The 26,633-nt window shown below is 51.4% G+C and overlaps 1 protein-coding gene and 2 non-coding genes across 3 annotated transcripts in view; 1 reads left to right on the plus strand and 2 right to left on the minus strand.

Moving 5' to 3' along the window:
• VAC14 (VAC14 component of PIKFYVE complex) overlaps window positions 1-19,147 on the minus strand; it is a 59,559-nt gene extending 40,412 nt beyond the window's left edge. Inside the window, exons 1-12 of the mRNA XM_036390388.2 lie at window positions 19,036-19,147; window positions 15,095-15,245; window positions 14,319-14,486; window positions 13,556-13,618; window positions 12,504-12,611; window positions 11,613-11,722; window positions 10,563-10,669; window positions 9,433-9,567; window positions 9,012-9,164; window positions 6,917-6,971; window positions 389-533; window positions 36-101 (exon numbers count right to left, since the gene is read on the minus strand). Of these exons, the coding sequence (XP_036246281.1) occupies window positions 36-101; window positions 389-533; window positions 6,917-6,971; window positions 9,012-9,164; window positions 9,433-9,567; window positions 10,563-10,669; window positions 11,613-11,722; window positions 12,504-12,611; window positions 13,556-13,618; window positions 14,319-14,486; window positions 15,095-15,245; window positions 19,036-19,139 (1,365 nt within the window). The 5' untranslated portion in view covers window positions 19,140-19,147. The remainder of the gene's footprint in view (window positions 1-35; window positions 102-388; window positions 534-6,916; window positions 6,972-9,011; window positions 9,165-9,432; window positions 9,568-10,562; window positions 10,670-11,612; window positions 11,723-12,503; window positions 12,612-13,555; window positions 13,619-14,318; window positions 14,487-15,094; window positions 15,246-19,035) is intronic.
• On the minus strand, window positions 7,935-8,005 carry TRNAG-GCC (transfer RNA glycine (anticodon GCC)). The gene has a single exon. It is a non-coding gene; the product is annotated as a tRNA-Gly (tRNA).
• Window positions 16,086-16,156, plus strand: TRNAG-GCC (transfer RNA glycine (anticodon GCC)). Its single transcript has one exon. It is a non-coding gene; the product is annotated as a tRNA-Gly (tRNA).
• Window positions 19,148-26,633: the final 7,486 nt, after the last annotated feature.

The following is a 26,633-nucleotide window of genomic DNA, read 5'->3' on the forward strand; positions in this document are numbered from 1 at the left end:
AGACAGTAAGTTTCCAGGATTTTTGCAGCACCTACCTCATCCGACTCATCTGAGAGGGTCCGCAGCAAGATGGGGAAGAGGCTGTCGGTGTGTCGGAACATCTGGAAGCACAAGGATGGGTGGCATCAGTCCTACAGGCCTGGTCATGCCCAGCCACAGGACACTTGCCCTGAGGGAGGCTGCCAAGAGCTTCACCAGCACTTTCCATCTGAGCTGGAGAGCTCTTCTTCCTCAAGCTATGGGGTACCTGGCAGCCAAAGCCTTCTCAGAAAAGGCAGGTGGACACATTTGCAAAACTACCAAGACAATGACAATTTGCACTGCTCTCAAGGCAATGGGACAGGCTGGGAGCTGACAAACTCAGTCGAATGCTGAGTCCCCAACTTACCTTTCGAGGAGTCTTGATGTACAAGTGGTAAAGCCATTTCAGGACTGCAATTCTGGTCATCATCCCAATGGATGTATCACTAAGGTGGTAGTCCAGCACCTGAACTATTCCATCCAGGTTCAGGGTCACCTGTATCCTCTCACAGCTGCATGGAAAGAAAAGAGGCTGGTTCAGTGTTACATCCAACTCATTCCTCCCATGTCTACAACACTCCAGAGGCTGCATCAAACACCTTAGCTCAAACCCTCACTACATGAGGTTGCTAGTACAGCCAGGCCCTGAACATTTCCAGAAATGGGCCATCCACAACTTCTCTGTGAAAACCATGCCACTGCCTCACCATCCTGTGAGTAAAGAGTTTATTCCTAACATTTAACCTAAATCTCTCCTAGTTCAAAACTGTTCCCCCTTGTCCTATCTACCTAAGTAAACAGCCACTCTCCTTTTGTGTAATGCTTTGGAAGCAACAGAAATCTCTGGTGCTTTGAGTGTGACCACTTTTCCCAAAGCAGCTGGTACCTACACATAGAAAGGCACCACTCTAAATGAAAACAGTATCATGGCTGTATGAGAAACTGGTCCATAGTGCACTTGCCAGATTTGGGGTTCAAAGATTAGAGATCCATAAAATACACTCGGAATCCACCTCAAGGCTGGCCAGCTCAAACATTTTGAGAGAACATTAACCCACTGCACTCAGCTCCAACCTGATGAAGGCATCCAGGTTCCACTGATCCCAGTGGATTTGTGCTGAGAACTGCAGATGGTGCCCTGTCTGGCAGTGAGTTTGGGATGCAGCTCTCTGCTACAACCCTGCCTTGAGACCTTCATCTTGCTTCCCAAAAGCCATCCCGAAAGATCAGGATAATCCTTCATAATAAACAAGAGATGAGAGGAAGTAACTTGCTTAGTTCACCAGGACATTGTCTCTGTTAGAAATGGACAGCTGCTGCAGACTCTTAGCTCTTGGCCCCCTGTTTTTCTCCCTAATAGCTGGGACTTGCATTGGGACAGGTGATCCCAACACAGAAATTGTCATGATACAGCATTTTTATGTCCTGATTGTGATCCTGAAATCTACCTGATGGTTTCCCACCTCCTTGACAGCAAGAATATGAGAAGCATCTGCCACAGGAGACTCTTTTAAGGAGAGATAATGGTTAGAACCAAGATGGTTGGAGAAGACCACCAAGGGGAGGCTGCACTCAAGAGCCATGTCACACCTCTGGTACCCAAAGTACTGAATTATTCAAGGCTGGACCAGGCTCTTGCTGATTTTTCCAGCCTGCACAGAGCTGCCATGCATCTTGTTTGATAAGAAATCCTAAGGGGCAGATTTCTCACGGTATAATTTGCAAGTAGAGCTGTGGCTTAATAGGATTTGATCTTCCCCAGGACACACGTTGTAAGGGCGAGACGAGGAGGCTGCAGCCCCTCAGAGCCCTGCAGGGATCTGACTGCTTGATCTGCCTCACATAACAGATGCTGGGGGCTGCAAATTGCATTTCACTTTGATGTTGAAAACAACAGCCGAGGGCGAAATGCTCAGACACACGGAACTGAGGGGAAGGAGGGACCAGAGCATGAGGAGTTTGGGAGAGATGTCCAAGGGAGCAGCATCCCAGTTCACTTCAGCCAGCCTGAATGAACACTGTATTTGGTTTTCCTACAAAACCATCTCCTGTGGCAGTTGCATAGCCTGCCATGCTCCCAGTACAGGCTTCAGATGGAAGAGGAGAATGAAACCCTGACCCAGTAACACCTCCACACCAAATATACACAATGCCTGCACACGATGGGGAAAAAGAAACCTCAGGGTAATGCATGTTTTCAGAAGCAAGAGGCCAAAAGGACAGCACAGAGAATTGGTGCCTGAAGCTGGGCAGTTTGGAGGTGGCTTTGACGCTGTCACATCCCACCAGCTCCACGCTGCTGTGAGATAAGTGGGCAGGATGCAGGGTGCCATGGGTTGCCACAGCACTGCTGTCTGCTGATGCTGGACTTCTAACAGCACAGTAGAGATGACTTCTACAAGCAATTTCCAATCTGGTTTGTGCCAAAATCACTCATGAAAACCCCTCTTCCATCACTGCTCTTGATGCAGTATGTGGGGAGAAATCCTGGGTGGCTCAACCCAAAACCCACCTGAGTGGACCCCAGAGGTGGCTGGGAGCACCAGGCTGGCCTGGAGCCAGGCAGCCCCCAGTCACACTGTGTACCACTGCCCTGTGGCTCTGCTGGGCTCAGCTCCCACTAGGAGGGATTCCAGCTGGGAAAAGCTCCTCACCAGCTACCCTCTGTCCACAGCTGCTCAGATAAACCTTTTAGGGGGGTTGCTGGGGGAGAAGCAGCTCCTTTACTCAGCACAAATCCCAGGCCCCACCATGAAAGGAGAGAGGTCTGATGAACATGGGAAACGGCTAAAAACCCCTCACCAATCCTCTGGGATAGAGTGGCACCAGACCGTCATGGGCTACCCCGCTTTGCAGGGGTTATGGCAGCAGCTGAGTGCTGCTGCAGCTCCAGAACTGGGCTGGCAGCTCAGCCTGGCTCTCCCTAATCCCCAGGCAGAGGGAGCAGCAGTAATGGCATTGCATCCATGTGATCCCCTGGGCCTGCCTCGCCGCTCCCAGCGCCGGCATCTGCGGCAGGGCAGATGTCAGATGCAATCACTTCCATCTAACCCACTACCCCAGATTCTCCTCCCGAGGATGAGCCTGGCCCTGGCACCGCCCCCGCTGCTCGCCTGTGACAGTGAGAACAGCTTTTAGGGCAAACTGAGCAATGATGGGGGCTGTGCCAGGCTCTCACCTCTGAACACTGGGAGTCTTTGCTCAAGCTCAGTGGCGGGGCAGAAGACCCATCCCACAGCACATCCCCCGATTTCAGAAAGCACCTTCAGCATGGGGACTGAGCTTACTTTCCCACTACATTCAACCCACAGCAATGTTTTTCACTCCATGTCCTTTATCAATGCATTTTCTCACTTCTCCCCTTTCTTCAAGGGCTTCTGCTTTCTCTCTCCTCAGCAGTCACCTTTTCTCTGCCAATGTCTGAGCTGTCATCTTTCTCCTGGCCTCCTGCCTGGTCCAGCTGCTTTCCTGACCCCATTTTCAGACAAGGTTAAGGTCCAGGCCAGGATCTAGCCTTTAGGCAAGCCCAGCAAAATGGCCTTGCCAAGGGTGGAAATATCCAGGTTCTTTCACTGTGGTCCAAGTCACAAGGGCAGCTCCATACAGGCTGGCAGCTGTGCTGCTCAACGCGCTCGAGCCAGTGGCCAGGAGATAAATAGCTCCTCTCTGCTATTGGTCCCACAAGCTGTCACTTTCTTGTCCTTCATTGTTCTCATTTCAGTGCTCTTGGCTTCCTTCTGCTTACTGCAGTTTCCAAGATCTCCCAGGGAAGTGATGAGGCTAAGGTCTAGGCAGAGGCATCCAGTCCAACAAGCTGGAGATCACTGTGACAAGGGCTGGGGCAGCGTGCCTGGGGTTCCCCTCCAGCTCACCCACCCAAGCATAAAGTGGGAGCAGCAAAGGGAAGTCATCTCCTCACTCCAGGCTGGAGAGAAGGGCCAGAAGAGCCACTACGGACCTAAAAACTGTGCAAAACAAGCTGCTGGAGAATGGATTCCAAGGCAGGCTTGGTGCCTTAGCTCAAAGCAAGCCATCATGCTGTTTTCAGCCAACCATCCCCTGGGTGCTGCAGAGCACCCAACACCATTCCTATCTCCACCAAAGTATTCCCACCTCCATGAGCTCCCCAGACACACCTTCAAGGTGCATCAGGCTCTGGGCATGGGGGTACAGCAACTTCCAGCATGAGACAAGCAGCAGCTATTTTAGCTTTGTAGGAAGCACTAACTACCACATTTAAAAGCCTGGTTTAATTGCAGGCTTGGGCAGTTCAGCCACGTGGCAGCCACTTGCCCCTTCTGCAGAGCAACACACAACTTTACATGTCCATGTGTTGCTCACCACCACCTAATGCAAGAAGACTTCCTTGCCCCAGGAGGTATCACAAAGGCTCTTCTTGGAGATTTCATGTCCCTTATCTAGTTTGGTGAGGGACTGTGATCCCATCAACTTTGTCCCAACATGCAGACAGCCTAACACTGAAAGCTTCCAGCTGTGCCTGACCCTCTGCCCAGTAGTACCATCAGGAAGTTGTCTCAAACTGTCCAGGTTTTGTTTTGAAACACCAATGCAGTTACAAGAGCCTAAAAAGCACTTTCCAGCTGTTTAGGTCCACTGACGCAGGACAGACATCTGGATCTTCTCCTGTGGCAGCTCAGACCAACGGAAGGAAGCCCGGGCTCTGCTCCAGCAGCCATGCTTCCACCTCCCCTTCCTGATCCAGGCTCACACCAGCTAACACAGCAGCAGCATGCTCAGCCAGGCCATGAGAAGGATCCAGTGCCTTTGAAACGTGGTTCTGGTCCACTTCCAGTGACACTTTTTGCAGAAGCTGGAAGTGGGGCTCCCTCATCTGGACGGGGAACCCCAAAACCCCTCCAGCCCTGCATAGTCAGGCTCTCCCAGCAGCCCCAGATTCTGTCTTGGCACAGACACAGTCTCCATCTCCTAGTGGATGCCACCAGGAAACTCCCCCCAAGTAAAGCTGGCAAATACTTGGGAAGAATTTTTAGACACATTTTAGGAGCAAGGGGATTGCATGTGTCAGTTTGTGGCCACAGGAATGTGCCCAGCCATCCATGTGTTGAGCAGTCAGGCCTTGTCATCTTCTTGGATGCCATCTTCCCAGAACATGGCCCTCTGCAGACGCCAGGCCATGGTCTCCTCTGCCCCCATTGACCAAGGTCCTCTCTTCCCTGCTGCAGCAGCACTGTCCCTCTGCAGCCAGCTGGGGAGGGCAGGGGAAGGGGGCGTGAGAGCCGCATGCCTGGCGCTCGGCCATGCTCCCTCACTTGATCGCTGGGGGAGGGGGGGAAAGAACAAAAACAGAAGCAGAGTGACTTCATCTTAAAAGGCAGCTGCAACTTCCTCTGTTTGCAGGCTTTCCAGCTTTTCCCAGCAACACAACGGCTTCCTGCAGTCCTGCCTTGACACCCAGTGGGCATTCAGAGTGCGGCAGCTGCCGCTCTCCGGTGTGAATTATGGCTGCTGAGGGCCACGGGTGCCAGCTCCCGCCTTCCTCCAGCTCCAGCCAAGCCAGACAGCCTGAGCAATGCATGGAGCACCAGGCAGATGTCCAGGGCTCCTGTCAGCCGTGTACAGCCCTCCCCCAATCCCGTGTCAGTCCCCCACAACAGATGCAGCGGTGAAAATTATTTGGGTGCCAACACTGGATCAGCGGAGAGGTCACACAGGGCAGGTAACCCCAGGGTGAAGCCTGGAGTCTCCTGTTGAAAAGGGCAAAGGAAGGCTCATGAAAAAGTCCCTCTGCAAAACCAGGTCTATGGAGGGTCTTGCCTTCTGTCCCAGATGGTTTTTCCTGGTGGTTGAGTTGCTGACAGAACATTTCAGCTCGAGCAGCTGTTCTCCTTCCGGCTCTCAGTGACACTGGGACAAGCCATCCCAGCTCTCCCTGCTTCTGACCCTCTTCAATTTTCATTCCCTCTCTCCCTCATGTACAAGATCTTCAGCACAGAGCCATGGCTATCACTTATCCTCCTCACTCAATGCCTCTTCTTTTTCTTTCCCCACCTAGCTCCCCATTTCAGCCTTATGCACATCTACTTCTGCACTTGCTAAACTTCAAGGGTTGAGCAGGGTCAGGACACACCAACCACAAAAAAGCCAGGGAAAATAATTTAACCACCATAAACCAACATTCAGGTGCCAATGAAATGACCTGTACTTCCAAGAGAGAAAGAAATTAAGGGCATCATTAAGACCATGGAGTAGCTGGGCTGTGCAGAAATGCAAAAAAGGAACAGAGAGTACAGACAATCAACTTGAAAAGCTGATGCTTGCACTGCTCTAGGATGTATTGTGATGGGCATCACACTGGTAGGATGCAGCTAAAGCAAGGCAATCCTATTTTGGGGATCACAACAACAAATAAAAATAAGCATCAGCACAATTAAAGTGTTGGAAATCACTGCCTCTGAGTAAAGGAACTGCAGGCAGCAGGAGGAAAGGAAACCTATTAGAACAGATGGATTTGTCCCCCAGTTCAGATAGCTGGATGGGAAGAAAGGTATTTGCAGGAGAGGTCGTGCTGGGCAGGGCTGAAAAATGCCACAAAAGGCTGGCAGGAGGCTAAGAGCTGTGCAGCCCTAGGTCCAGCCCCATAGACCTGGGCTGTGGTAGGCTGCCAAGACAGCAGCATGGAACAGGGTCAGTCTCTTCAGGGAAAAAACACCTCAGTTCATCATACAGTCAAGACATTTTGGTGCAAGTACATCAGAGAGAAGCAGTCAGTTCCTAGAGCATCCCCAGTCATCCACCTTACTGGGACCCAAGAGACTCCAACTGCCTCCCAGCCCAGCCCCTGTCAGTCACTGTCTGTACCCCAAGAAGCCTTCCCTTCTTCTCAAGTCCCTCTGAAGCAACAAACAGACCCCACCTGGTTACTGTGAAGACACCGCTGTTGCTGGAGTCACCAGATGCATCCAGAGAACCTGGGGGTAGAAAAATAGGAGACACAGCTAGTAGGGTGATGGGGAAGGTAGACAGCAGGACTGGGAGGCTGGAGAGCTGCACAACCTTCTGCAAAGACATCAGCAGTCATTGAGGGTCCAGGGACCCAAGGGATTCCTTCTGCCTGCAGTGAGAATTTCACTCTCCTTGTCAAGCCCTTCCCTGCTGCCAGACAAGCTAGTACAGAACTCCACTTACCCAGCAAAATACAGATGGGCACAACTTCAGACCACTGCCCCAAAATGAGTCCTCTCCTCTATAGGAGAGACCCAGACACATCCTGCTGATGGTTTCAACCATTCTCAAAGAAGTAGCTCAGAACTGCAGAGCTGCCTTTGACTCTCTTGATTTCAATTCCTAAACATACCACATGCATAGAGAAGCTAGAATCCAACTCAGGACATCTCCACTTGGCCATAGCCTGACTCCAGGTCAAAGCCAAGTGACTCAAGCAGCTTTCCAACCTCTGCTCCATGCTAAAACTGGGTGTCACAAGCACGGTGACAAAGCATTACAAGATGAACTTGACTCTTTGTGCCCCCTTGTGCCAACAGCCTCTACTCACACAAGCAACATCAGCACATCAGCACACCCAAGGAACAGAGCTGAGTTTCTCATAGAAAGGCATCAGAATTTTATCCGATCCTGACTTCTTCAAGGTGCAATTTGATACCAGAGGGGCTGAAAATTAAGCAATTAAGCTTTCTGTTGATATTTTAAAGGTCTTCTGTGATAGATTTTAATACAAGAAATACAATACCACCATGCTAAGGCAGTAAATTTTTCTGCTTTATCTCTTCTAGTAAAAAAAACTGTACAGAGGTAGGCAATGAAAGCTTTTGAACTTTTACTGAAGACTAAGATGCTTACTTAGACTGATATTTTGATGTGCCTGGGTCCACGTTACAGATAAAAACCAAAAAAAATAGGAGGAAAAGGCATATTGCATTGGCCGGGAATCGAACCCGGGCCTCCCGCGTGGCAGGCGAGAATTCTACCACTGAACCACCAATGCTGTCCTGTGAACGCTTCCCGGCGCCTGCGGTGTTCCCCTGCCATCCCAACTGCTGCCCACGCCCCCACTGCCACCGCACCCTGCCCCAGCAGCTCCCGGCTTCCCCGCCTTCCACTGCTGCTGTCGGACAAGGAAATCCTCCAGTCTTCATCCCATCCTCCTGCTCCCTCTCACGGCAGGATTTTCCCAAAGCCACTGGTGGGTGTGTTACAGGAGAGCACTGGGCTGAAGGCACAGCTTTAGAAGAACTCAGATGAGCCCTCGAGATTTAAACATTAACACAGATTTCACACACCCGGACAACAAAGATGTGTTGTGCCAGAAGAAATGTTTAGTTATGCCAAGACCACAGCATCCAAGGGATGTTGGAAGGCTAACACCACTGCTGCTCCCAAGCACTGATTCATGGGCACCACTTAGTTTCTTTCACTTGAACCCCCCTTCAGGTCTCCCATCCCATTTGCAAAATTTTGCCTTTTATGTTCTGGAAATTTTAGGACTGGGACAATACCTGCAAGATGGTCTGGAGAGCACCATGAATCTGGAACTGATCCAAAATTCTTCTCCTTTCTGTTCTCTACCCTTCCCCACCACACACATCCTCCTCCATGAATGTGTTGATGCTCTCCCAGGACTAACACAGCCCTCTGAGCTCTTCTTTGGGTCATGATGCCTGCTCCCAAACTAAAAATAATCTTTTTCAGGTCAACTTGGTGACTAAGTTGAAGGGGAGCATGGTGAGAGGATGGGGATGCTGACCAGGGCATGCAGCACCACCTGGGCTCCCCTGAATGAGAGGGTCAGACCAATGACCCTCTCATTCAGCCTACAACAAATGTGTCTGTCTCACCAGAGGAACATCTGTGCAACATGGTTCCAAATAAAGCACAGATATCCCATGTACTCTGAACTGCTTCAGGACACCAAACCAACTCAAGAACTTCTCTTGAGAACATTCCCTTGATCTTCCTTATAACTCTACTGGCCCAGACCAACTGGGACTCACCAGCAGTCACTGTCTCTGGCCTGGACAGGGACTCCTCTGAGGTGGGCTCTGCTGGTATGGTCATTGATGGCTTGGCCTCATCCATTTCATCATCCTCTGGAATGACCAGCTTCATCAGGCTCTGGTTGCACACGTTTGCCACCTCCTTGATGTCTGAGTGAAGGCAGTGTAAGGAACATGCAGTCCCACACGTGGGCAGGTGCCGGCCATGGAGAAGCCACTGCAGCCCCATCAGAGCTGCCCCAGCCCAGCTACTGCAAGCCCCCTCACATCCAAAGGGCCAGTGTGGGTGTTAGCACTTGGTGGGAGAACTTTTCCTGGACCTGCACCCCAAGGGCAGGAAGCAGGCAGTGGAACAGGCGCTTCCCTGTGGGTTGCTGCAGCAGGAATGGAAGGGGAGCAGTCTGAGCTACAAGGATACTCTTCTTGCGATCGTCGTAGGACAGACACGGCAGGACGGCCGTCAGGATCCCTGAGGAGTACGGCAGCATCACCCGGCCAGCCAGCTGGATGAACTCCCGCATCCAGCACATGGCTGTCAGCTGGATCAGGTCATCTGGAAGACATGAGACAAGCAAAGGTGAGGGAAAGGGCAGCACTGGCTCCACAGGCCAAGGACCACCTGCAAGCAAGGAGCTGCCTCTGCTCCATCCCAAGAGAAGCTCATCTGAGACAATTTAGTTCCAGAGATCAGTAAGACCTGAACTTCCAGTGAGCTTGAGATGAAATACAATCATTAGGTTTCAGTTAACCCAGCTCAACCCATAATGCAGGTTTCCTCATTTACAAGTATTCTGTCAAGCTTACCAATGCATAAGGATATTTCTTCAGTCACACCTACTGCAGCTGTGTTTCTGGGTCTAGCATCATTCCTAGAGGTGGGGTTTTAACAACCTCCCTAAATTCTGGAAAAGGCACCACTGCTATGGCACTCCACTGATGCAAGGCCAGATTTTAAGCTTAAACAGTGTAAATTCATTGGGAGTTAGTTTAATCAAGAGCAATCAATCTAAGTCTATCTATACCTTTCTATCTCCCAGACAACCCACTCCCATTCAGCAACATTTAAAGAGTGCAATGGGCAAAACCTGGGAACAAGATCCTTCTCAGGAAACACATCCAGCTGCAACTGTAACCCTCTGCCTACACAGCAGACCCAAGGGAGCTATAGTGCAGCACTGGCACAGAGCCCACACTCGTCCTTAACACTCTGACCTATGCACCAAGGGCCACCAGAGGTTACAGTAAGACCTTAGGGAGATCCTCCCAGAAGTGCTGGATATCCACAGGTGCCAAATATTTTTTAGGCCCCTCCATTTTGGAGGATGCCAGATCTGTGTTCTGGCTGGGGAATCTGCAGTACAAAAGCAGTTGTGCCAACTACAGGAGAGCTGCCTGTTCCCTCCTTCCAGCAGGATTTCCATGAACAGCGACAAAAAAAAGGTGAGCAGCTAAGCTGATGCACAGCCTGCTGGAAAACTCCTGGCTTGAATCTATAGTTGGCACCACAAACCAGGAGGCTGGTGCTACTGCCTGGTCCTGTGCACTCACCTGCTGCCTGGCAGTGGATCACCAGGATATTGGCCATTTCTGCAAACTTCACACTGGAGGGATTCTTCTTGATCTCCTTGAGGAATTCCCCAAGAGCCACCTCACACCTGTGGAGAGGCAGAGCAGCTGGTCAGTGCCCGATCACCTTAGAGCAATTAGGGAGAGCTTATGGAGACTGTCTTCTCCAGGTGCACATGGAGGGATGCTGGTGGCATGGCAGAAGTGTCTTTGCAGAGAGGCAGGGGCAGGAAAGATGAGGCTGACAAGCTCACCCTGCCCCACAGCAGAGACTGCACACATGCGCAAGGACAGAGGTGATGGCAGCACAGAGCCCCCCACAGCCACCCAGGTTCTGTGAATATGGAGGTGCCTAAGATGAGGAGCAGTGGGGCAGGTGGTGCCCAAAGCTTTCAGTGCTTGTTCCTTGACATGTGGATGCTGGGAAAAAAGAGATAGGGAGAATCTAGAAAGGCACTGCAGCAGGATAGACCCAGGCCAGTCTCACCACTTACTTATGCCCTACAAAACCAATCCAGTCACTCTCTCCTAGCACAAAGTGCCAAGATCCTTTGACTTCCCTGAGAACATGCAGACATTCCTGCGCTGCAAAATGTCTCTGTCTTGGGACCAGCACTGTATCTGTGGAGCAAGCTCCCAATCCTTGCTTCTCTTCTCCAGCCAGGAGATGCTGGGATGGAGCTCTGCCTTGCCAAGAAAGTATCTCATGCTGCAAGTTTCTTCAGAGAGTTCATGCCCATCCCAGAACCACACATGAGACTGTGGACTTGAAGTCAGGTGCTGGGAAGGCAACAACTCAACCAAGCCAAAACAGTTTGTCCCCTAGTACAGAGTATGGCATCCTCCACGACCATGAGACAGGGGAGACCCTTGCCAAGGACACTTTGATCCACTGCCCAAGCCAATTTGTCTCTCACTACACACATAGAGCTTCACTGCAGTTACACGCAAGAGTTGGAAATCAATAGAGAAAGTGATGGGTGAACAGCAAACATGACACAGTCCTTGCAACCAGCCAGCATCCACACTCACATCTTCCGTATCTCCTTGCTGTTGTCTCCCAGGATCTGGAAGAGTCCATCTAGGATTTCTGGAAGGTAATCCAAGAGGTTGATATCAGGCACAGACTCTAAGACCAGGATCTAGATCAGAGAGGAATACAAAAGAAGAGGAGAGTTTTCAAGACGCTGACTAACATCACCAGCCCAAATCTGGCAGGATACTGAGGAATTCAGATACTGAGCTGTGTGGGATAGGGGGAAGGAAAAGAGGGCACTGTGGAGTTGCCCATCTTGGGAAGCAGCTGAACTAGCACAGCAAGCAAGCAATCAGCCTGCAGCAGTGCTGCATTTCCAATCACAGCTCTGCTAAACAAAGCAGGGATCAGGAATGACTGCCAAGACACATCCAGGCAGAGCTGGGGTGGCAGCAGTACCACTGAGAGGGGGAGTACAGGGGAACACATTTCCCCAGACCTCAGCTAAGCACCAAGAGCTCCTGCTTTGCACAGAAAGGAGAAAGCAAGTGGAGATCCCTTGCCTCCTGGAGAGCAACATCTCTCCATCACCTCTGCATGATGGAAAGCAGCCTAGCACTATCCCTTGGGAGACTGTAACCTCTAGAGCACAGTATGTCCATCTATACAAGCAACACTTTGAGTGTGCTTTCTAACTTGGTGTGCCATGTCCTGAACAGGCTGGCAGAAGTGTCATGTCCCTGCCACTGCAACAACAAGGTGACAGGGAGTGGGACTTTTAAAGAATCAGGCAAAAAAACTCTGCTGACTTAAAACCCTGCCCAAATAAATCCAGGTGCCTTAGTTCACATATTGCCATGGATATATTGCCTGGACATGGGAAGCTGATGGGACACAATGTCCTGGAGTTCAGAGTGGCAGGCACACACAGCACCCCGTGCACCTACCCAGGATATGATGAACTGGCGGGCGTACTGGTTGTTGGAGTAAATCCTCTCACGCAGCAGTGGGATGAAGCCCACCAGGTCAAACTGGTTGCTCTCTGTCACGATATCCTGCAGAGCCCAAGCAGAGGGTGTCAGAATGACTGCCAGCATGCAGCAACCTTAACCCAGTCTTTTTAAGCCACATGACAGGAAAAAGATGACAAGCATGAGTCTGCAGGTCAGGAGACCTGGGGAGAAGGAATCATGCAATCCCCCTCAGGCAGAGACTAATGCTGAGCACGACCCAGACAGGGATGCTCCTGCCTGCTGTGTGCCAGCCTGGCAGAACAGGAAGATGGGAAGCTTCTCTAATTCATGCCTCAATGCTGTGCTGCACACATGAGCAAGCACTTCTGATGCAGCCACGTGGATGGTGTGGGAGAGTCCCCTGACTTCCCTTTACAGCTCTTTCCACATGCTTGGTAGATTTTGCTGCATGGCCAAGTCCCTGGCCTTGGTGCAGTGGAGCAGATCTCCCAACAGGAAGGTTTGCAGCAGCAGACTGGTGTGATAACAAGGAGCAAGGGCAAGGCCTGGCAGGAAGCTGCTCACCTCTGAACAGCAGCAGAAAAGTAAATGGGAGGTCTATGACAGTAAAAGCCCATCAGCAGGCAGAACAGGAACGGGAACCAAGCCCACACCCTGAAGTAGTAACAGAAGCTCCACTCACATCATGACTCCCTCAGGCAAGGGAGAGAGAGCAGAGGAACAGCCTTCCCACTGCCTGGCACAGCACTGCAACCCTCAGACTCAAACCTTGCTTCCACCAGCCCTCACGAGCTGAATGCACACATGGCTCTGTGTTAACCCACCAGCCCCTCCACCCAGCTGCCTGAGAAGGCCACCTGAGCCTTGATCGAAGAGGCTGCAGTCAGTGAGAGAAAAAAATGTTTTTACAGCAGCCACAGGACTGCAGTGGGATGGCTTTAGCAGCTGCAGCCTTGGGGACTGACATGTTTCCAGCTAGGACATGGCACCAGCTTGCACCAAGGACTCTTGGAGAGCAAAAATACCTTGAGGAGCCGATCAAGGAGCTCAGAGCCACTTTTGACATTTGGGTCAGGATCAGCAGCCAGCTGTGAAAGACAGAAATAAAGAAACATTGCAACAGTGGGTCCCAGGCCTGCCCCCTGCTCTGCAGCACAGCTCCCAGTAGGCTCACAGGACTGTTACTCTCCTTTGACAATACAAGGAGAGACATACAGAAGTCCCTTTATCTCCAACTTCTTATTAGGCACCAAAAAATTCTCCTGAGAGACTTCTCCCCTAAGGGGGAGATCAAGCACACATCACCTCCCCAAGCTATGCAAGTTTTCATGGGCCAGCAGTCACACTCTCAAAGAACAGAGAAATGCAGGTTACCATGAAAATCTGCAAAGCCAGACACACACAGACAAAGTTTTGACACTACAGACCCAACAAAGCCAAAGTGCTGCAGAGCCACTTTGCCTGCAGCAGCTCTCTCAGGCTCATTTTCTAATGCCATTCAACAAGGAGCAGGAGAATACATCCTGGAGGTGAGGACAGACAACAAGGTATCTTACAGTCAACTTCATACCCACAGTATCAGTGGCTACTGTGTAGAAACTGCTCATTTTGCTGATCCTTGTGGGTCCCTTCCAACTCAGAATATTCTGTGATTCTGTCCTTCAGACCTGTCTGGGTCAAAGTAAACCAGTTTGCTTGGAAAGAAAACCTTGCACAACTTGGTTTGACTTGGAGATGATGACGACTAGTCCTCAAAAAGTACATGGGGGTTAAGAGGAAGCTTCTTACCTTGCTGAGGCCATCAAAGAGCACGTTGAAGTGTGGGAGGACAGAGCCCCTGGCCACCTTGACAATGTTGTAGAGAGCCTCGCAGGCGTAGTACCGCAGTCGACTGTCAGCATCATTGAAACACGTCAGCACCGGCTCGATCAGCTCCTTCAGGTACAGCCCAGAGTCCTGGGGGCACCAGGAGACTGCTTAGCTAAGGACCATGCCATACACAGGGGGAAGGGATGGTGCTGCCCTGAAACTGCAAATACTCAGGCTTGTGATGGCTTTAGTGCACCTACGCTGGGCAGGACTTACTAATGAATTTTGAATTTTATTACTGAATTTTGTTATTCAGGTACAGTGAGAGCAATCAGCTTTTCTGGGCATCTGCCTCATCTCCTGCCTGCAGGGCAGAGGGAGCCAGGGATGGATTTCTGTGTGGGCCAGTGTCAGCAGTGCACAGCAGGAGATGGAAGGGCTGCAACTCTTGTCAGCTCTTTTAACACAAACTAGCACCCAACTAGTCCTACTGCTGGGAACTGAAGAGGGACAGAAGCCCTTTAACCACACCTAGGCAGCTGCCAAGATGTAACCCAGACCAGAAAGTGCTCCTGGGCCCAGAGGGTGTGGGGCTGGGTGTGCTGGGGAAACTCCAACACAAGGCAGTTGTAGGCTGCAATGCAGGGAGGGAGCTGCAGGGCCACCAGCCTGACTCTTCCTACCACACTGACCCAAGAGGAGCTGCTGTTCTCTCACCACAACCTGCACAAGCCAAACCCCCCCCCCATACCTACTTTGCCCAGCGCAATGGAGCAAGCAGCGAGGCCAATGAGTCCTCCTTTCCGGCTGTGGGGGTGCTGGGAGAGTGCAAACTCCTGGGACAGGATCTGGATCACGTGCTTGATCTGGGATGTGTTGTTCTGAGCCACAAACTCTCGTACCAGCCTGGGGAGAGGACAGGGAGGCACACAGAGAGGTTTAGGTTCTGGCTGATACTAACATTGAGGGGCTTGGTGATGGAGACAGGGACTTTCAGGGACTTTCACAACAAGCATCAGAAAAAGCAGTACTGAAATGGGGAATCCTTAAGGAACCCAAAAGTGAAACCAGAGCTCTCCCCTCCTCTCCACTCACATCCACCAGCAGCTCCCTGCCCTCCTGCTGCTCCAGCCTGCGGCCTCCAACATGTTCATAAACTCTCAGCCCATGCTGTGCTCTCAAGGGCCAACCCAGTGCAGCTGTGTGCTTGCAGAGACCTTACCAGGTCTTCAAACACCCTCTCCAACATGGCAGGTTGTCAGGGTCATTTACCCCCAGCATGGCACAGGATGGGACCTCAGCCTGCACCCAGATGGTGGCTTGGCAGTGAACTGCTGCACACCAGGCCTACACACAGTGCTATGGTTTTGAACCCTTCCTGCCACCCATACAGTGCTTCAATTAATGCTCCATTATATTTAACTTTACTACTAACAGTATATTTCAATATATTCCTAAACAGCCCAATATTTAACAAAAAGCCAACACAGTTTCCATATATAATACCTGCTTCTCCCTTGTAACTTTCAGCTCATTATTCAGTGATAATGAACACACATCAGCTGTGGATGAAGAAACCCATATTCCTGCTCCTGCCTACAGAACTGCTTCCAAGTCCCAGCTTGCCCACCCAGCCCTTCAGCCTCAGTTTGCTGTTGGCAGAGCTCTTGGCCAGGCAGGGAGGTGCAGGCTGTGGTGCAGGCAGCGGCGCAGGCAGGGGTGCAGGCAGGGGTGCAGGCAGCAGGAGCATTGGTGGTTCAGTGGTAGAATTCTCGCCTGCCACGCGGGAGGCCCGGGTTCGATTCCCGGCCAATGCAGCGCTCTTTTCCTCCTTTTTGCTTGCATTTCTATCCATAATGCAGATTTAGGCACCTCGAAAACTCGCCTAAGTAATCACCTTTACCTTAACCACCAAAAAAGGTGTGAAAGCTTTCACTGCCTAACTCCACAGAGGGTTTCTTTGGCACTATATGAATCTTGCACTCCTGAGCAGTCTCACACTTTATAATCCAGGAAAACCATTACAGAAGATGTTTATGAACTTTTCCTCCCCAAAATTACAAACACCAGCTCTTTTCTCATCTCACTCTGTGCAAAGCAGCTGCTCCCTTTTGCCCTGGGGATACCAGGCAGTCCCTCCCTCACTCTCCCTAATCCAAAGCCAAGTTCTCCAAGTTACAGGCTGATCCACATCCACAGACTACTTTAGGGATAATGGCTCCATTTCCAGTCCTGCTCTAAGAAGAGAAACACACTGAGCTTGAGCATGACAGACCACTGGGGTGATCATTTTACTACCTACGTTTTACAGATGCAGCTTTGTTTAAACAGGAGTAAGTTTACAGACTTCCTTCATGAGTTTAAAGGACTCAAGATTCAATTAATGAGGCAAAAAGTGCAGCATCGGAGGCTGCAAGCATCAGGAGCTCTTCCCGCACTATCAGCTGAAGGAGGAGGTGGTTCCTGAGTAAAGAGGCAGCAAGTCCCTCCTGGCTTGATGCCATGGACATGGAAGTGATGCTGTTGGGGCCATTCTATGATGGGTTTTAGATGAACTAAACCTGTGAAATCTGTAGAAAAGGTTGGCCCTTGCCTTTTTCCTCCTCACACTCATCCCAGGTTGTACTTCCAGCTTGATCAGATGAACTGCCTGACCCCAATGCAGACTTTGGCTGGTGCAAGGCCAGCATAAACCCTTAATCCTGGGGCACAGTAAGCTGGAGCAGAGCTGCTTGGGTAAGGCACAGAGTATCACCCCTCACAATGCAGCAAAGAAGTTAGTTACTCAAGTACTGCTGTGTGGGAAGGGACAGGGAAGATGGGGTGGGAGCACCCTGGGACATTAATCACCTGTAGCCCACTCCTTCCCTTCTGGAAAATTCCCTGTTCCCCACTCCCTCATTGGACCTCGCCCCAAGACCACCCTCTCCCCACATCCCTATAGGTGTACCCCCGATCGCCCCACCTTGTCCCCTTCCTCTGAGTCCTTTCCCCACTGGTTGAATTGTACCCCGACCCCGCCTACCCTTTCCCCTTTATATAAACCCTGGTCCTGCGCTGGTTTGGGGCTCGAGCTCACCCTGACACCGGCTCCCTTCAACTGTGGCTGTACCCCTGCTTTCCTTCTCTCCTTAAACCCTTGAGCCTTCCGCTAAAAAACCCAGTTGGACCAGCACCAGTGCCTCGAGTGCTCCTCCTCTGTGGCCGTGCCGTCTGATAAACATCCAGGACTGTGCCCACATGGAAGAGGTGCAGCCGCTCCAACGGGACCCGTGAGGAGTGACCTGCCCGCACCCACACAGAACGGCTCCCCCGCGGGGGAACCAACCCAGCGCTGCTGACGCTGGAGTTATGAGGACACTGCGAGGATCCCACCCTGCAACGCTGCAATCCACCCACAATAAATCATTCCTATAACAAAGAGAGAAAGTGAGAGAAAACTACACACACCAAACAGCAGAATGGGCTCACTGGGTTGGGTCTGAACCAGAGCACACACTCTCCTTGTCCCAGGTGCCATTTTTCTCTGCTGACCTCTCAAACAGCACCCTCCGTGTTCAAGGCAGGCAGTTCCCACATCACATCCCCCAGTGAACTCTCAGCACAGCAACTCCAACCCCATATAACCGACTGCCTGACTGCTCCCCTTGCAGGCTCACCAAGGTCACATCTCCCACCCAAAACTCACCCACCAGTTTGGCCCATCACCCCCAGCCCTGTGCAGGCCTGCACCCTGAGGCAATGTTTCAGATCTCCTGCAGGAGCTGAGCTCTCAGGCAGTGCCCAGAGAGAACACAGTCCTTCCTAGGGAAAGCTGTGGCCAAGCATGGCACCCAGACCAGCACAGTGAGGGTGAAAAGACAGGCGAGGAACACGTACAAGCAACACCACAGGCGCATGGCCAAACCAGAAGGTGCCCGCAGACCTCTGCCTGGCATGATCCAAAAGGAAGGCCCAGATCTGCTGGAACAGCAGCTCTGCAGGAAGAACCAAAGGTAACACCCGATGGCCAGGGGTGACAGTAACCCTTTCCATCTCTCTAGCCAGGATCCAGCACGGGACAAGTTTGGGTGAGCCCTCGGGGGAGAGGCACCAGCACTCTGGACGTGTCACAGCGGAGCAAGCAGTACATTTCCAAGGAATTCCTACAGGGATGCCACTCACGTATTCACCTCGCACCGGGCACCTACCGCCAGATTGAGCCTTTTGTCAGGGGCTCCTGGGATGCGCCCGGAGCCAGCGGGTCCTCACTGGCACCAGGAGCTGGCACACTCGGGATAAGTTTCGGTGCCCGGTGGGATGGGGCTGGCAGACAGGGAGCGGCTCTGGGAGAGGTCCCTGCTGCCCGAGCACCGCCCACGGCGCTGTCCCCGACAGGGTCACCGCGTCACCGTAGCCCCTGCCCGCAGGGTGCCAGGCCAGCAGCCCCGGTACCGCGGGGTGCCCGCCATCCCCGCGCTGCCCGCACCACTGGGCAGCCGGGCCCCTCCCTCCCGCTGTACGGCTGGACCCACCCAAGCATCACGGGCCAGCCCCCGCCACCCTGGGGCCTCAGAGAAACCCGGCACTGCAACACCTCTCCCCGCCCTTCCCGGAGCACCGGGCCGGGCTCCCTGACCCAGCACCGGGGCCGCCCGCACCGGCACCGCCCTCATTCTCGCTGCCCTCCCGATTCCCGGAGCCTCCCGCCGCTCACTTCTCTATCTCCAGGGCCGCCACCTTCCTCTTCTCGTAGAGTTTGTCGGTGAGCGCCCGCACCACGCCGGGCGTCAGCGGCGACAGGTCCCGCTCCGCGTTCATGGCCCCGCCGCCGCCACCGGCGGCCACGTGACCCCGGCCGGCAGGCGCGCACACGTGACCCCGGCCCGCCGCACAGCGCCCCCGCGCGGCGCGGAGACACGCGGCACCCCGCTCATTAACCGCGCCTCATTAACGGGAGCGTCATTAGCGAGAGACGCCTTCGTCCGGACAGCCCGAGGGGCACAGTCCCGGTCCTGGCCACAGGCTGATGTCTAAAAGGATTTAGCAGCACTTAATCATTGATTAATTTAACATTTACCAAGTGATTCGACAGACTTTGCCGTAACCGTAACAGTCACTCAATTATCTATTAAGTGTTTAAATTAAACTCGCACATGCACCTACACAGACACACCGGTAGGTCTTAGTAAGTGTCCCCAGCTATACCTATTGAAATTCCCCTCAAGTGCCAGTGAAATACTTGGATCGAATGCCCTGGTGTTCCTCAGCGGGTGAGGGTTGAGCCTCAGGGTGTGGTGGTATTGGTGCAGGCTGCAACACTTCAGTTTGTGGCACAGACCGATTGTTTGTGCCTGTCTAAACAGCTCCTGCCCAAAGGATTCTCCCTCTTGTGCCAGCACATCTGCTACCTCACACTTCACGGGATGCCTTTTGAAGGTGATCAGGGCATCTAATTTCAAACTCCCTGCGGAGCCTTCGGCACACCCAGCATGGAAATATTGTACCTAGGGAGAACCTGAGAGTCCAGACTAAACAGGAATTACTGGCAAGGGCAGGATTGACAGCAAAAGGGACTGATGTGGTGAGCAGCTGTGCCAAGAATCTGCACCTCACTGTGGATTTATCTGATGTTTGATAGAGAGAGGTAGGAACAGAAGATGCCACTTCCATACCATGGAGCCTTTTCTGTGGGGCCAATATGCTCAACTCTGTTGAGTTGTGTTTGTACAAGCTGGACTGTTCTGTTTCCCCTTTTTATGTAATGGTTCTGCCCTGGTTCTCTCCTCCCTCCCTTGTGCTGCCAGTTATCCCAACTCCTCCCCAGTTGCCTTGGAGACTAATGTATCCTTTCTCAAATCCCTCCCCGGTGCCCTGTCCTTCACTCTGCGCTCTCATCCGTCTCTCTAGAAACTTCCAGCTAGAGCGTGGAGTGAGTGGTTTGGGGGCCGGGGCCCCACTCTCAAGTTATCCCCATTGGCGTTCTCCCTAAGTCAATCTTTTGTATCCCGCTCCCCTCTAAAACTCTATTCACCAGAGGACTGACTCCTCCCCTGTTTCCCTCCCTCCTTATAAGCTGTTGCAACCTCCCTGCCTTTCTCTCCGGCTGTTGGGTTGCCTGGGACCCGATAAACCTGGATTCACCACAGCTGGAGAGCACTCTCTTTTTCTGCTGACTGTAGCTACAAGCCATGTCCTAGGACAAGGTGGCACTGCTGTCATAGCACAGAGTGTTTGCCTCAGGTGCTGTCCCAAACCAGGGAGATCAGGACAGTGCTCCCCTACTGCCAGCGGTGCTGGATAGCCAGCCAGGATGTCGGAGAGGGACAATCCTTCTCCAGCTCGACCGCTTCACAACTCTCATTCCATCTGCTTCCAGCCAGCTCCTGCCATGTGGAAAGCTGAGCCAAAGAGGGATTTTGGCTTCCATGCTGGCAGGCTATGGGTTCAAGGGCTGCCTGTGTTCAGGCTGGTACCGTCCCACATGCAGCAAACACCTCAGAGAGTCCACTGATGAGGTGATAATCCCCCACGACTAAACCTACCATGTCTAGAAGAACAAAATGCTTCCTACAACTAGGAAGGAAAGGAGGAAACCCTGCAAAGATTCCATAAGAAAAGCTTGGGGGACAAAAAGCCCAAAAAAGAAAACCATGTCTAATATGTGGCTGCTGCTTGGCCAAGTCGAGAGCAGGGCACGTGTTTTCCCTCTCTGGATGATCACACTTCATGGTTAATGAATTTACTTTCTGTACAAAAGTCCTCAAAATAAACTGAGAAAAGGGAACACAGAGCACAATGACACAGGTGTGAGTAAGTACAGGATGGCACGTGGATTGACACCACAGTGCCACTGGTCCAGCCCGGGGAACCCAGCGTGTCTCCCTGCTACAAACACAACACTTAGCACCAAGGTCAAGTAAAATCAGACAGAACAAAAGAAAAAAAAGGTACTGAAAGTAATGAGAATGTAATTAAACCACAACCAAGTTTAATTAAAATGTAGTAAACAGGGATCAAATACAGTCTAATGAAACTGGGACATCACACATGCCCACGAGAACAAAATGTGAGTTGAGAGACAGGGCAGAAAACCCCCCACCACCTTTCCTATGTTGTGCTTAGTTGAAGAGGACAAACTGGTCAGAAAATCACATTTCTAAGCAGAACTCCCATCCTGGAGAACAGTCATTTGCTTAAAAAGAATTTCTGAGACCTGTTCCCAAGTCTGCAATATTTTGGGGGACCTCTCCTTAATGGGACAATCACTGATTCCCAGACCAGGACATTCCCTGAGCAGGTCCTCACACGGACAGGCACAGTACCATTGTTACAAAGGAGCAGAGGGAGTTTCTCTGCCTCCCCCAGCAGCTGCCTCTTGAAGCACAGCACAGGGTCCTCTCTACATTACAAAGGTCTGGACACAGGACCCTCACCCAGGGCAGATGCTCCTCCCCACTGATAGTGAAGGTCAGGCTTTTGGCTTTAGTTCTATCTGGCTGCAGGAGAGGCACAGAAATAATTTCAGCTGGCACTAACCCATTTCCCACCAGGCAAGCAATGCAGCAGAACACCCACTGTGTTTTCCCTGGCAGGTGCTCCTCTACCCCACAGCAAAGCCCCCCCTCACCCCTCTCCATCCCAGATGATTTCGGGCCATTCACAAGAGGAATATGCTTCAAAGAGACATAGCCTTCCAGAATAACACTTTAAAATCATTTCACTTAATTGAATCATGCAGTACAGCAGATAAATAATGAGGCACCAGATGAGACATGGCAAATCCCTTGGCTGCAGTGGTATGAGACATATGCAACAAGCAGAAGCACAGCATGAAAACAGTACAAAAGCAAGAAGGCAAAAATAAATCAACACCACCGTCAGTAAAGATTATTTCCAAGGACATTTAAAAAGGAATTGCATATCAGGGCAGAAAGCTGACTTCCCTTGCTCCAATTCAGCCACTAAAAGGCTGGGGGAGGCCGGGTCAGAGTTCCACTATAGAGGTCTCAGTGCAGAGCAACTGGGCTTCTCTTGGATGAGGGCTCCAACAACTCCCTTAGCATAAAATAGCTTAATACACCCCAGGGAATTACCCAGGATCATCTCATTTTACAGAAAAAAGGAGGAAATCATGACTGCTGACTTGCTGGCACAGAAACTGCTTCATCTAAGCCATTGTCCTTGGAAAGCCCCAGCTCAGCTGTAGCACATCTCAAACACTTCTAGTTGGCTACGTAATGTTGCCCTGTCTTTATAGTGATTTAGACAGCCAAACTATCATCCTCATTTTTCTGCTCTACTCTATTAAACAGCAACTACTGCCTCACAGACCATCTCATGCCAAGCCCTCTGACATTTTGCTTACAAATTAAAACAGTCTCATGTCTAAAACCACCCTCACTTACTTTACAAAGTGAATCAGGAAGGGTGGGGAGGGCATTCAGGAGGGCACTCAGTCACAGTGACCCACTTCCCCACTTGCAGACCCATTTCCAGCTGGGTCTCATCAAATTCCAATAAGTTTTTTTGTGTGCCCCTTCTTAATGCACAGCACCTTCATGAGCAGACCCTGGAATGCAGAGAAAAGTTGCCAAAAGCAGGTGGAGGGAGGTGGAGAAGAAAGAGCAGGGCTGTTAGCTCTGCTTGGAGGTCCCTGTTCTGCCAAATTAGATTAGGGTTTAATTACAACCTAAAGGGGAAATCTAATTTTTAGGCTAGAACAATGCATATATTTTTCAATAACAGAGAAATAAGCACATTCCAGTGAACTCTGCGAGGAATTAATTTCCTCTGGGGCCACTTGTTGGCCACTTGCCTGTTTCTCTGTATTCCTATTTTTTTAGAACCAATTTAGGCTTTTGGAAATGGGAATGCTGAATCAGTGTTCAGCTTTTAATCACCCCATCTCCCCCTCAATTGGCTTTGCTGGACCTGAGCCTGCAGGCACTTGCTCCTCCTGATGCTGCGTCCCCTGAGTCTGTGGAGTCGGTGGCAGCTGAGGGTCCCAAGCATCTGGCACGAGAGCAGCCTCTGCTCCAAAGGGCTTGGCGTGGCCCCGTTGCTGCCTCTTTCCTGCTGAGGATGCCGGTTCAGCTGCCTGTTCTGCTCTGCATGTTAATTAAGCAGGAATGTATTTTCTCTGGGTCCCTCAACAGCCACCATGTGATTGTGCGTGGCAGAGCTGCAAATGAAGATGGTCTCCAAGCTATTAACACCTCAAATTGCTCGTCAAGAGCCCAGCAGAAGGGCAGCATGTCAGATATTATTTCTGGGCCACATTAAGCACTGTTGGTATTCTAAGTGATCAGAATAAACTAATTCAGTCTGACACCAAGGGAATCAGGTATCAAGACTGAGGAGGGTGGGCTCAGTAGAACTGAAGCATCCATACATCCAACCTTGCTGGAGCCCATCAGCAGAGCCTCCCAGCATCCATCAGACACACATATTAATTTTGGCCAGGGGAGAAAAATGGGTCTTTTTCCTACCTGGATTAGACTCTTGTGTGCTTAGATTTTTTTTTTCCTTCCAACTGTTCAAGCCATTCTTTCTTCTTCACTCTCTAGTCACTGAAATGTCTTCCAGAGAAATCTCTTTCCTGTAGAAGTTAAGACTTTGGGTTGTATCCTGGCCACTCAGCTTCTCTTCCTTTGGCATTATCATCATCTTGGCCTTGGTCAGTGGTGGTTCCCTCTTGGAGCCACTTGATATTGGCTCTGTCAGACACTGGGGAAGCTTCTGGCAGCTTCTCACAGAAGCCACCCTTGCAGCCCCCCCAGCTACCAAAACGTTGCCATGCAACCCAGTACGTGCCAGCCTTTCACTAATCTGTAATACTGCTCAGATTTTATGATTTGGCCTGCCACTATGTTTGTGTCAGAGGGGAGCCTGCAGAGAAATCACAGTGGGAACTGCATTTCCTGTAATTACATTGCATCCTCACTGCTGGATAAAGTCTGCCTAAAAATGTTGTTGCAACTGCTGGTGTACTTCTATTTTTAGTGTTGCTCTTTTTTTTGTTTTTAATGACATTTGAAATTAAGTTATTTTCTCCATGGGAGCTCTGGAGGTCTAGAGGTATTTTGACAACCCAGAAACATTCCATCAAAATAGTTTAAAAAGTGAAGAGGATCTTTAGCCAGCCTGATGTGTAGGCTTGGATTTCTCTTTGCCCCTTTAACCCTTTCATTCCAAATTCAGTTCCACAGTTCTACCTCTGAGAGATGGGTCATTTGTTATGTTTTGCATTCTCATTGGGAATTGATCCTATTTTATTTCCTCAGGGTTTGAGCTAACCCATGAAATCTAAGGCAGTCTCATTACTCTTCTGAGAGAGATAAGCTAAACTATTTTTAAGTCATCTTTTCAAAAGTCTTTCTATAGAGAAAAGCCTTCCCTGCAGGGAAGGCAAACCAAGAAAGGAAGGGAAAGAACCCATGTGCCTGGTGTACTGTTATTTGCTAGGCACTTTTGAATTAATTTTGTGTAAAACTCTCTTGAAGTGGCCTGTACATCATCAGGCTCCTGATATGGAGGCACCAGGGACAGGGGCATCAAAGTAATGCAAGGATGAGCACACATACTGTGTCCCGTGCCCCTGACTGGGATCTTTTTTCCTCACTGTTTGTTAGGCTGTGGTTTTCCAGTGCCACCTCCCGCTGCCAGCACACAGTGCTTTCCTCAATGTGTGCTAAAAACAAGTGCCCTCTGCAGCCTTTTCCCTTTTTATGGACAAATACACAGAATTGTCCCAGCAGCTGCAAGGAGATAAAACTATCAATGTCTCCCCCTTGGAGGCAGAGGTGCATACCTTATTTGAGGTGCATTTCTTATTTGAACATGATGACAAAGCAGAAATGTTCCTTTTAGACCCCTCCAGCATGAGACTGAAACCGAAGGAGAAGCAGGCAGGGGATGGGCAGACAGGGCAGGCATTTCAGAAGTGCCCAGGCACTGCTGCTGCTCACTGAATGCTTGGTTGCATTTTTTTTTTTTTTTTTGGTGGAGACTGGTGCAGGACAGACCCCACTTTCACTGGCCTCTTGGAAGGCAAACTCCTCTGGGTGTTATGGAGAACCTCAAGCTGGTGGTCTTCTCCCTGTGCTGCCAAGGGGTGCATGTAGAGCTGGGGACCAGCCCCCAGGAGCTGTGTTCTGGCAGCTGCTTCTGCACAGGTCACTCATCCCACAGGCACTGAGACTTGTGACAAAGAGAAAATGTTTGACTCTGGTTTCAGAGGCACAGATGGAGCTGTTCCAGATTGACGTTCAGTGGTGAGGCTGGTGTGACCATCCTCCTGTCCCTGCAGGACAGACAGCAAGACCCTGGTGCTAAGAAACCACACCTCACTGCGAGAATTAAAAGGCACAACTATATCTGCAAAATGTTAACAAAGGATGCTAAAAAGAAAGCCTGGAAAGTGTTCCAGGAACCACATATAAGAGACAGGAAAAATTAGTTACATGAACAAGACCTAGTATTTGTGAAAGGAAACCATATGTGGTGGGTGTCACTGTGAGATGCAAATATACTGAAGCATCTTTAGAAGAGGCTGTGATGGAAAAGGTGAGGAAATACCGACACCTTCAAAAACAAATCCACGAACTAACAAACACAGCAGACATTGTGCTTACAGATTAAAAACCAGTCTCATCTCTAAAAACATCCTCGCTTAGTTTGCAGAGTGGCTCAGGAAGGGCGGGTAGTGCGTTTAGAATGGCTCGGCCGCAGAGACCCGCTCTGCCACCGCAGCCCCTGCACAGAGCTGGGGGTCCCACACCGCACATGCCGTGCTCCGAACTCTGCCTCCACAGTAAGCCGAGCAGGGCAGGGCAGAGCAGGGCAAGGGAGAGCAGGGCAAGGGAGAGCAGGGCAAGGGAGAGCAGGGCAGGGCAAGGCAGGACGGGCAGGGCAGAGCAGGGCGGGCGAAGCTGCGCCGGGCCCCTGAGGGCGGCGGGGAAGCGCCGCGGCCCTAGGCAGGCCGCCCGCCGGGCTGCAGTGGCGGCGCTCGGCCACACGGGCGCGCCCTCAGGCCGGGCTGGCGCCGCGAGCGCTCCGCTCTGAGGGCAGCGGGCGAGAGCGGCCTGGGCCGGGCCGGGCACCGCGGACAGCACACGGGGCAAAGCCTCGGCCGGCTCACACCCGCCACAGAAGCAGCCGAGCTGGCTCGTTTGAAAACAACAGCACACAGCACACGGGCTCTCGCCGTCAGCCACGCTGTGAAATGCCAGGATGCAAGCGAGAGATTCACCTTCGCCCCGGAAAGGGATTTCTGTGGAAGGCATTTGCACAGTGGGAGAAATGAGCACGCAG

Source organism: Molothrus ater, chromosome 12 (genome assembly GCF_012460135.2).
Source record: "Molothrus ater isolate BHLD 08-10-18 breed brown headed cowbird chromosome 12, BPBGC_Mater_1.1, whole genome shotgun sequence".
Lineage (NCBI taxonomy): Eukaryota > Metazoa > Chordata > Aves > Passeriformes > Icteridae > Molothrus > Molothrus ater.